General features: G+C 36.7%; 1 protein-coding gene across 1 annotated transcript in view; it reads left to right on the top strand.

Moving 5' to 3' along the window:
• Positions 1-12237, top strand: part of chordc1a (cysteine and histidine-rich domain (CHORD) containing 1a) — a 51171-nt gene that overhangs the window by 19371 nt on the left and 19563 nt on the right. The window contains exons 7-9 of the mRNA XM_059964603.1: positions 3030-3100; positions 4334-4439; positions 5780-5899. Coding sequence (XP_059820586.1) covers positions 3030-3100; positions 4334-4439; positions 5780-5899 — 297 coding nt within the window. The remainder of the gene's footprint in view (positions 1-3029; positions 3101-4333; positions 4440-5779; positions 5900-12237) is intronic.

Raw genomic sequence — 12237 nt, 5'->3', positions numbered from 1 at the left:
CAATATGATTGAGTTCCAACTTGAGATTTGATAGGGAGGAAGTAAAGTCTGACGTAGCAGTATTTCAGTGGAGTAAGGGAAATTTCAGTAGTATGAGAGAGGAGATGGCAAAATTAAATTGGAAGGAGATCCTGGCAGGGATGTCAGCAGAGCAGAAGTGGCTTGTGTTTCTGGGAAAAATGAGGAAGGTGCAGGACATGTGTATTTAAAAAAAAAATGAAGAAATACATGGCAAAATAATACAACCGTGACTGACAAAGGAAGTCAAAGCTAATGTAAAGACAAAAGAGGGTGTACAGCAAAGCAAAAATAAGTAGGAAGATAAAGGATTGGGAAATTTTTAAAAGCCTACAGAGAACAACTAAAAGAATTGTTAGAAAGGAAAAGATGAAATATGAAAGCAAGCTAGCAAATAATATCAAAGTGGATAGTAAAGGCTTTTTCCAAGTACGTTTTTAAAAAAAAACAATAAAAGATGAGAGTGGATAGAGAGCTGCTAGAAAATGAGGCAAGAGAAATAATAACAGGGGACAAGGAGATGGCAGGTGAACTAAATGAGTATTTTGCATCAGTCTTCACTGTAGAAGACACTAGCAGTGTGCCAGATGTTGTAATGTATGAAGGAAGAGAAGTGGATGCAGTTACTATTACAAGGGAGAAGATGCTCAAAAAGCTGAAAGACTTAAAAGTACGTAAGTCACTCGGACCAGATGAACTGCACCCTAGGGTTCTGTAAGAGGTAGCGTTAGAAATTGTGGCAGCATTAGAAATAATCTTTCAAAAATCATTGGATTCTGGCATGGTGCCAGAGGACTAGAAAATTGCAAATGTCACTCCACTCTTTAAGAAAGGAGGAAGGCAGCAGAAAGGAAATTATAGACCACTCAGCCTGACCTCAGTGGTCGGGAAGATGTTGGACTCAGTTGTTAAGGATGTGGTGATGGAATACTTGGTGACAAAGGACAAGATGGGGCAAAGTTAGCATGGTTTCCTTCAGGGAAAATCCTGTCTGACGAGCCTGTTGGAATTCTTTGAGGAGATTACAAGTAGGATAGATAAAGTGGATGCAGTGCTTGTATATTTGGACTTTCAGAAGACCTTTGACAAGGTGCCACACATAAGGTTGCTTTCCAAGTTATTACAGGAAATCCCATGGTATTACAGGAAAGTTACTAAGCTGGTCAGAGCATTGGCAGATCGGAAGAAGGCAGCAAGTGGGAGTAAAAGGTTGCCTGCCAGTGACTAGTGGTGTCCTGCAGGGGTTGGTGTAGGGAGCACTTTTTATGCTGTACATAATGATTTAGATGATGAAATAGATGGCTTTGTTGCCAAGTTTTCAGATAATACGAAGATTGATGGAGGGGTAGGTAGTGTTGAGGAAACAGGTAGAATGCAGAAGGACTTGGTTTAGGAGAATGGGCAGTAAAGTGGCAAATGAAATATAATGTTGGAAATGCATGGTCGTGCACTTCGGTATTAGAAATAAATGTGCAGACTGTTTTCTATTCTAAATGGGGAGAAAATTCAAAAATCTGAGATGCAGAGGGACTTGGGAGTCCTTGTGTAGAACACCCTAAAGATTAAGTTGCAGCTTGAGTCAGTGGTGAGGAAGGCAAATGCCATGTTAGCATTCATTTTAAGAGGTCTAGAATATAGGAGCAGGGATGTGATTCTGAGGGTTTATAGGGCACTGGTGAACACCAGTGTACACTATGTACACTTTTGGGCTCCTCATCTTAGAAGAGATGTCTGGCATTGAGAGGGTCCAGAGGAGGTTCACAAGAATGATTCCAGGAATGGAAGGGTTATCATACAAGGAATGTTTGATGGCCCTGGGTCTGTACTCGCTGGAATTTCGAAGGATAAGGGAGGGATCTCAGTGAAACTTTTCAAATGTTGAAAGGCCTATACAGAGTAGATGTGGAAAGGATGTTTCCCATGGTGGGAGAGTCTAGGACAAGAGGACACAGCCTCAGAATAGAGGGGCATTCATTCAAAACAGATGTGGAGAAATTTCTTTAGCTGAAGGGTAGTGAATATGTGGAATTTGTTGCCACGTGCAGCTGTGGAGGACTGGTCGCTGGGTGTATTTATGGCAGAGATTGATAGGTTCTTGATTGGACATGGCATCAAAGATTGCGGGGAGAAGGCCGGAAAATGGGGTTGAGGAGGAGAAGAATAAAAGGATCAGCATGATTGAATGAGTCAAATGGCCTGATTCTGCTCTTGTGTCATATCAAGTGAAATTAAGTGCTTCTGATCACAGCAGAATTTCTTTTAGTTCAAGAACATGGCTCAACAGAATTATCCTACGATGAAGTATTTATTCAAATGTATCTGATTGTCTTACTATGATGGAAAAGTTAATTTCTGACAATTCAGTATAGAACTGTTATAGAACATTTGAGTTATTCAAAAAATCAAAGTTCATTTTATTAATTTTTATGTACACTCAGTGGCCACGTTATTAGGTTTAGGAATGGAGTTCAGTGTGGTCTTGTACTGCATAGCCCATCCACTTCAAGGTTTGCTGTGCTTTGTGTTTACAGATGCTCTTCTGCACAACACTGTTGTAAAGCGTAGTTATTTGAGTTACACTCTCCTTCCTGTCAGTTGGAACCAGTCTGATCATTCTCCGTGATCTCTGATTAACAAGGCTTTTTTCTCCCCCCACAGAACTGCCACTCACTGGATGTTTCTTTTGGTGTGTTTTTCTTTTGTTTTTAGCACCATTCTTTGTAAGTTCAGAGACTTGTGTGTGAAAATCCCAAGAGTCCAGCAGTTTCTGAGATGCTCAAACCACCCCATCTGGCAGCAATAATCATTCCATGGTCAAAGTCACTTGCATCACATTTCTTCCTCATTCTGATGTTTGATCTGAAAAACAACTGAACCTCTTCACCATGTCTACATAGTTTTGTGTATTCAGTTACTGCCAGGTGGTTAGCTGATTAGATATTAGCATTAACATATAGGTGTTCCTAATAAAGTGGCCACTGAGTTCATTTTGTTTTGATGATCTCTAAAAGACTTTTCAAGATACAAGCAGCAATGAAGAGATATGCGTCCATCACTCTGGAGTGCCCATTTTCCATGAAGGGTAAGTGTGTTTAATGTTCAGAGTTAGGTCAATATCATGTCAGCTCTAATTTTTGAATGGCAGAGAAGTAGAAAAATTAGTCGTTGAGACTTCCTGTCCAATTTGCATTGTTCAAAGGATGCTCATAGCAATGTGTGGCATGGAATCAGGCTCTTTAATTCTTTGCGTATACTCTATCAACTATCCACTTAGATTAATCCTATATTAACCCTCTTTCATTCACTCTTAGTCAAACTTGCACACATTCATACACTAGGAACAATTTGCAATAGCCAGTTAACCTATCAAATGCAATTTTTGGAACATGGCAGGAAACTAGTGCACTGGGGGATATCTCCATGATCATGGAGAGCCACCAAACTACACAGAGAACCTGAGGTCAGAAGTTAACCCAGTTCTTGTGAAGCGGCATGTGAGGTTAACCCAGTTCTTGTGAGGTTTATTAAGTGCATCACTGTGCCCCCAGTTTATTCACTGAGACGAATGAAGCATGTGCAGTTTCATTGGCTGAATCCTTTAAATAATTTAAACACAAATGTGTTATTTTCATTTTGGCTTGCTTATTGGTACCCATCCAACCTAGAAATTAGCATTCATCAGTAAGCAAAATGTCATCAGAATTGATTTACTTTTCAAAGTTGTGTTCTTATTATTTCGGTAAGTAATGTTTTTCTTAACATTTTCAGTATGATGTACAGTGTATTTTGATTTATTTAATCGGTGGCTGAACTTCAAAATTTTCTACCTCGTCCCTTTACTGCTGCACAATATCTGCAATTTTCCATTTCTAGCTCACAATGATCCTTGATTTTAGAAGCTTCATCACTGTCATAAATGTTGAGCTGTAAAAGCAGAGTGTTAATTTATCACCTTGCACAAGTTTGCAATTTGGAATGAAAATAGAGGAAACGATATGGTCACAGAAGAATGTTATAACTTCACATAGGCAGCCCTGTATATTAGGTTTGAGTCTGGAGTGCTGAGACTGAGGCAGCTAATCTACTAGTTGCACCTTTGTGTCATTCATATGGATTGTTTGGCTGTTTCCAACAACTCATGTAAGTACTTAAGTGGGTGAATAATATTGATGAAAGATATTCCTAATCGGTAAACTTCAGAATTGCATGATTACGTTCAATTTAGGATTCTTAAGTATTACATTGCTGCACTGTCTTTGTTTTTAAATTAATTGTGTAAAACGTATTTTCTACAATTAATTTTATTTTACCCCAGAATGAAATACTGGAGCTGCTGTAAGAGGAAAACTTCAGATTTCAATTCTTTCCTGGCCCAGGCAGGGTGCACTCAAAGCAAACATGTGTGGATCAAAGTAGAAACTGTAAGTCACATTCACCCCTGTACTGTTTAGATTCAGGTTCATTATCACCAATATTTATTGTGAAAGTTGTTGCGTAGCAGTACAGTGCAATACATGTAATTTATAGTGCTATATATTTTAATATTTATAAACACAAGTAGTGTAAAAATAGTGAGGTAGTGTTCAGGGATTAATTGTTCAGGAATCTCTTGGCAGAAGGGAAGAAACTGTTCGTAAGTCATTCTGGCTCCTGTGCCTCTTCTCTGATGGTAATGAGAAGAGTGCATGTGCTGGATGATGGGGGTTCTTAATGATGGAACCACCATTTTGAGGCTAATGTCCATGATGAGCTGGCTGAGTTTATAACCCTCTGCCACTTTTTCACAACTGTGCATTGTACCAGATGGCAATGCAACCAATTAGAATACTCTCCACAATTCATCTGTAGAAGTTTGCTTAAGTCTTTGGTGACATAGCAATTCTCCTCAAACTCCTAATGAAATATAGCTGCTGTCATGCCGCCTTCTTGCATCATATTTTGGGAACTTGAAACTACTCACCCTTTCCACAGCTGATCCCTCAATGAGGATTGGCATGTTTTCTCCTGACTTCCCCTTCCTGAAGTCTACCATCAATTTCTTGGTCTTGTTGACGTTGAGTGCAAGGGTTTTGTTGCAACACCACTCAACCAGTAGATCTGTCTCATTCCTACACACCTTGTCACCATCTGAGATTCTGCTGTCTGAGATGGTTCTTTGGTAAGAAAGGGAAATGCATGCAAGGTTCTCCTCCAGAATTTTTCATTTGAATATTTACTAAAATATAGAGTAGATTTTAGATTGGGTTTGCTAGTGCCATATTAGTCTGAAGCATCAGTGTATGAGTACAAAGCAATACAGAGAACTTTGTGGTAAACCTGTAATCTAGAACATTCAGGAGCATATCATAAAAAGTTTGTGAAGAACGCTACAATTTTTTTAATTCTTGAAAGGCCTGAATGGCTGTACTTGCCCTTGCTGTGATCTTGTTGCTATAAATTTGCTTGGTGAGTGAGATTTGGGTATTGAATATTCAGCCAATTCTGAGTAAGAGGACACTCAGCTTTGACAAACTATACTACCAGTTCAGTATGTGAGGTGAACTGCTTGTATTGTAGTTTTCTTGGGTAAGGGGTTGTACGTGGTACAGTTGGATTTGTCATTTTCATGGAAGAGAACCGTTTTGTTAGCTCATAGATCTGGCAAGTATGTACTTAAACAGTCTTCCCTACAGGTAGTATTCCTTCTAAAAGAGGCTGATCAGACTTTTGTAAGAATATTATAAACTATAAAGCAAACTTGTGTTTCTTTCATTTTTTACAGGGTGATAAAATTGTAGCTTGTCGACAAGATTGGCACCAGACTGGAGGACAAGTCACAATTACAATTTATTCCAAAAATGCTATCCCAGAACAAAGTTATGTTGAAGCTAACAGCACGGTGGTATGTGCAATTATATCTTTTAAAATGCTTGATTTTGAGTAAAGTGTTATCATAAATGGATAGCTAGAAACTAATGGTGCCTTTTCTAGCATTTTTGTAAAATTCACTGCATGTCATTAATGTACCATCTCTATACACTCTAATTGTAGCTGGAAGACTAATTTTAAAATGTTATTTAACTCGCACAAATACTCAATATGTTGAAAACTAAATTGGAAATAGAAAATTGGCACACGAGATCTGAAGTAGAACGGAAATTGCTGGAAATAGTCATCTTAAGGAAAAAGAAGGTTAATTGAAGCACTTAAACTTGAAATGTTAACATTTTTTTCCAGAGATAAGCAACTGTTTTCTTTACAAAAAATACCACTGGTTGTTGCAATGTGAAGTTGAGTCTAGTTTCTTAATTTAATTTTCATTAATATACAAGGTGTAAAGTATTTGGTGTGTGGAAAAGTTGAGAGTACTGCTTTGTGCCCTGTCGATGACATTTTTAGGTGACTTGGTGTATCCTTTGGTGGGTAGCCACTATTTAGCCTATTGTTGCTTGGAAGACCTCGAATAATATCTTGCTTGTCCTTGTTATGCTCCCTTTAGGTTCGAGATCTCTGAAAAAATCCAAATGGAAGATAGTTGGTCATTTTTTTTCCACCTAGTCTTTTTTTTTTGGGTGGGGGGAAAGGGCGTTCTCTGACTTGTTTCTCTACAGCCAGAAATGTAGTGGAGGTAAAGAAGTCAAACTAGCATTCTGTTTTAATCTCACTATGGATCACGGCAAACTGACACTGAACAGGCAAAGATAAGTTGTTGAACTGAATTGACATGATACTTAAGAGTATTCTTTTTAAGTCCACAAAGAAAGATTTGTAAAGAAATTGCAATGTACAGGTGGCCCCCATTTTTTGAACGTTCACTTTATGACAGCTCGCTGTTCCGAAAGACCTACATTAGTACCTGTTTTTGCTAACCAAAGAGGATTTTTGCTTTTACGATAAAAAGACGCCTGCTTTATACGTGTGTTTACCCCAAGAAAGACTACCATGACTGGTTGTATGCGCATACGTGTACACGTGTAGGCGTGTATGTGCCAATTTTCTTCCACCCCCCACATCGATTTTGGCTCGCTGTCTTTTTGATAAGTGTAACTATACCGTACATACAATTTTTCTACTTTATATAGGCTGATATTTATCATATCATTCCTGCTTTTACTATATGTTTGTGTTATTTTAGGTTTTATGAGTTATTTGGTATGATTTGGTAGGTTATTTTCTTGGGTCTGGGAACGCTTAAAAAAAATTTTTCCTATATAAATGAATGGTAATTGCTTCTTCACTTTACGCCATTTTGGCTTATGAACCATTTCATAGGAACACTGTACCTTTGGACAGCAGGGGAAACCTGTATATTGATCAGTCCTTCTTTTGGCAATAATGGAATTTTAAAACTTTTGCAGGTTCATACTGATATAGGATGATTTTGCAAAGTAATTGGCTGTTTAGACAGTTATCCCTGTGACATCTTGTGTGCCTTATTTCCCAGCTCTTTACAGTTTAAACTTCCCTTCAATTGCTTATCACTTTAGAAGGTCACCTAATCTGCATTTGCCACTCTTTTGGTCATTGCATATATGTATAAAACAAAAGGGGGGGGGGGGGGAGTAGTTGATGGCTCTGCTGTTTTGCCAGTTGCCGATTACAGGTTTTCCCCCGCGATACGAAGGTAGACCGTTCCAATGAAATAGTTCGTAAGCTGGAATGTCGTAAAGTGAAGAGGCAATTACCATTTATTTATATGGGAAAAATTTGTGAGCGTTCCACATCCAAAAATAACCTACCAAATCATGCCAAATAACACATAAAACCTAAAATAACAGTAACATATAGTAAAAGCAGGAATGTTATGATAAATACACAGCCTATATAAAGTAGAAATACTTTTCTGCAATCATTGCAGTACAGTACTATTCACCGTAGCGAAAGTCTCACGCAAGCTCTCTCGGCAGAAACATTCGGCGCATGTGCACTCGGCAGAAGCACTCTCTAGTAAACTTTAATCTATGAAGCTGCCAAATGAAACTAAATAAGAAATCATACCAAATAACACATAAAAATACACAGCCTATATAAAGTAGAAATATGTGTAAGTAAGTAGAAATAAGTGTAATTTCACTTACTGGATTTGGGAAGACAGTGAGCACACCGATGATGGTGTGTTAGGCTGAGTCGTCAGAGATTGGGGTGGTGGGAGGTAGAAGAGTCTGGGGTGTTATCTCATCATCGTCTGTTTCCATCAGGGCAGGTAGGTCACCTTCTATGTCTGCCTACTTCGATGTCGAAGGTTGAGGTTCGTCATCTGGTGTGGCTGGTGTAGAAGGCTTGAAAAACGACAGTATGCTTGACTGCTTAGTCTCACGCATTTTTCTATCATACAGTTCTTTGTAAGCACTCGAAGCATCCTGCAAACCTGCCCTAAACCTAGGTACCCTTTCAAAATTAAAGTCATACTTTTCTGCAGTCATTGCAGCATTGTCAATTGCAGCGAAAATCTCACGCAATTGCTTCACGTTCAGTTCTTGGGCGACTTCACTTTTGTGCTGTTTGCTACTGCGTTCAGTTTCAATTGTTATCCTTTCCTCTTCCAATTGCATCAACTCTTAATCTGTCACTTCTTGGTCATGGGATCCCAAACCTCTTTAACATCATCTTCGTCAACTTCCACAAACCCAGCCTCCTTAGCCAAACTCACTATTGCCGTATTTATTGTTAATGGTTCAAAGCCTTTAAAATCGTTCACAGCCTCGGGACATAGTTTCCTCCAAATGCCGTTTCTCATCGAGACTGTTAGCCTATCGAGAGCATCTCCAGTGTTGGTAATTGCCAATTTTATATTGTACTCTTTCCAGATCTCTTGCAAAGAATCTTCGGAGTTGCCCTCTCTGACAATGGCACTTACAATAAAACGCATCACATTTTGCGTATAGTAAGCCTTGATTGTGGCTATTAGGCCTTGTTCACATGGCTGCAGCAATGATGTCCTATTTAACAATAAGAACACGAATGTTACCGCCATACTCGGTAATGCCAGGTGGATGAGCAGCACAATTATTGACAATCACAAAACACTTAAATACTGTAGAGAAAATAACCTCGATATTTTCAACAAAGGGACTAACGTATCCATTCATATACTCAGAAAAAAGCACTTGGGTATTCCAACCACTTGGATGTGAACGGAACACAATGGGAAGTGTTTTCTTATCAATGCCTTTAAGAGCCCTGGGATTTTCTGAATAGTACACTAGTAGAGGCTTAAGGACAGCATCACCAGTGGCATTAATAATAGGCATTAGGGTAAAACTGTTCTTCGATGCCTTGTGTCCCTTAGCCTGCTTTTCTTTTTTTTAAAAATCTTTTTATTAATTTTTAAGCAAACGTAAATGAAACATGAATACAGAGAGTTTGAGAGTACATAGTTAATAGTTTAAGTAAACATTCAAATATATGATAATCAATATATAATAACCTCCCAAACTCATAGTATTTATGAACAAAAGAAATTAAACCCCCCCCCCCAAAAAAAAAGAGGAAAAAAAACAAAACACATGGGCCATTGCATAATGTGAAATCTATACAGCAGTGCCAATAACGCCAAACCTCCATCCAAATAATTAAGGATAATAAAAGTGAGGTTTAGGAAAAGACAATTTAACTCGTATGAAAATGTTGAATAAATGGTCTCCAAGTTTCTTCAAATTTAACTGAAGGATCAAAGACAACGCTTTTAATTTTTTCTAAGCTCAAACAAGAGATAGTTTGAGAAAACCACTGAAATATAGTTGGAGGATTAATTTCTTTCCAATTCAATAAAATAGATCTTCTAGCCATTAATGTAACAAATGCAATCATTCGTCGAGATGAGGGGGATAAACGACTATTATCCGCCATTGGTAAACCGAAAATTGCAGTAATAGGATGCAGTTGGAAATTGATACTCAGAACTATTGAAATAATACTGAAAATATCTTTACAGTAATTTTGCAAACAAGGACAGGACTAAAACATATGGGTCAGTGAAGCAACATCAGAATGACATCTGTCACAGGTTGGATTAATATAAGAATAAAATCGAGCAAGTTTATCCTTAGACGTATGAGCTCTGTGTACAACCTTAAATTGTATTAGGGCATGTTTAGCACAAATAGAAGACGAATTGACTAATAGTAAAATTTTCTCCCATTGCTCAGTGGGTATAAGACAATGAAGTTCTTCTTCCCATTCCTTCTTAATTTTTTCTGATACTTCTGGCTGTATTTTCATGATCATATTATAAATGACAGGATAAATCCTTCTGACAAGGATTCAGAGCTAAAATTCTTTCCGTAATGTCCGATGGACAGTTTCGGAAAAGACTATAACTCATTATTCAAAAAATTTCTAACTTGCGAATATCTAAAAAAATGTTTTAGGTAAATTATATTTATTGGATAGCTGTTCAAAGGACATAAAGCTATCATCTAAAAACAGATCACGAAAACATGTTATACCTTTTGTTTTCCATAAAACAAAAGCTTGATCCATAAAAGAGGGCCGGAAAAAAAGTTAGATATTATAGGGCTTGATAAGATGAACTTATTCAAACCAAAAAATTTATGAAATTGAAACCAAATTCGCAATGTATGTTTAACTATAGGATTAGTTATTTGTTTATTCAATTCAGATAAAAAAGATTTTAAAATCCTAAAATTGAAAACAATGAAAAGTCTTGTACAGATTTACATTCCAAATTTACCCATTGTGGGCAAGCTGCTATAGTTGATTCTTGTGTCCAAAATATTAAATATAGTATATTAACTGCCCAATAGTAAAATCTCAAGTTTGGCAAAGCCAAACCGCCCTCCTTAGGCTTCTATAAATATTTTTTGCTTAGTCTAGGATTTTTATTCTGCCACAGATAGGAAGATATTTTGGAGTCAATAATATCAAAAAAAAATTTAGGAATAAAATATGGTAATACTTGAAATAAATATAAGAATTTGGGTAATATCATCATCTTAATAGCATTAATTCGACCAACCAATGACAAAGATAATGGAGACCACCTGGTAGCAAGTTGCTTAATTTGGTCAATTAAAGGTAAGAAATTAACTTTAAATAAATTTTTATGTTTTTTGGTAATTTTAATATCCAAATAAGTAAAATAATCTGTGACAACTTTAAATGGTAAATGTTTATAAATTGGAACTTGCATATTTAATGGAAATAATTTGCTCTTATTAAAATTCAATTTATAACCAGAAAAGTTACTAAACTGAGCAAGCAAGGATGAAATAGCAGGAATAGATCTCTCAGGGTCGGATATGTATAGTAACAAATCGTCAGCATATAATGATAACTTATACGTCCCTTCCCCACGAGTAATACCCAAAATATTAGGTGATTCACGAATGGCTATAGCTAAAGGTTCCAAAACAATGTCAAATAGTAAAGTTCTTGAAGGACAGCCTTGCCTTGTACCACAGAATAACTGAAAAAAAGGAGATCTTTGATTATTGGTAAAGACCGAAGCCAAGGGTTTATAATATATTAATTTAATCCATGATATAAATTTCAAACTAAAATTAAAATGCTGTAACGTATTAAATAAATATGGCCATTCAACTCTATCAAATGCTTTTTCAGCATCTAAGGAAATGACACATTCTGGTATTTTGGGTGAAGGAGTATAAATAATAATTAATTTTCTAATGTTAAAAAATGAGTAGCAGTTTTTAATAAATCCAGTCTGATCTTCAGAAATAATTCGAGGTAATATATTTTCTAATCTAGTAGCCAAAATTTTACTAAAAATCTTAAAATCCGTATTCAGTAAGGATATAGGCCGATAGGATGCACATTCAGTAGGGTCTTTATTTTTTTTAAGAATTAAAGAAATAGAGGCTTCATAAAAAGATTGTGGCAATTTGCCTATAATTAACACATCTTTAAGAATTTTACAAAGCCAAAGAGAAAGTATAGAGGAAAAGGTTTTTAAAAATTCTGCAGTATAACCATCTGGACCAGGAGCTTTACTGGAATTCATTGAAAAAATAGCCTTTTTAATTTCAGTTTCCGTAATAGGTGTATCTAGGAATACACTACCCTCTACTGTTAATTTTGGAATATTCAATTTTCTTAAATTCCTCTATTATAGAAGAATTCTCAACAAATTCTGATTGATGTAAAGAATTATAAAAATCTTGCAAGGCTTTATTTATCTCTTTATAGTCGATCGTCAGAGTGCCATCTTGTTTACGAATCCTAGTTATCTGTCGTTTAACCGAAGCAGTTTTCAATTGA

The sequence above is a fragment of the Hypanus sabinus genome, chromosome 3 (assembly GCF_030144855.1).
Source record: "Hypanus sabinus isolate sHypSab1 chromosome 3, sHypSab1.hap1, whole genome shotgun sequence".
Taxonomy (NCBI): Eukaryota; Metazoa; Chordata; class Chondrichthyes; order Myliobatiformes; family Dasyatidae; genus Hypanus; species Hypanus sabinus.
Note: the sequence above shows the minus strand (reverse complement) of the source record. Positions and strands in the feature narration are given on the sequence as shown.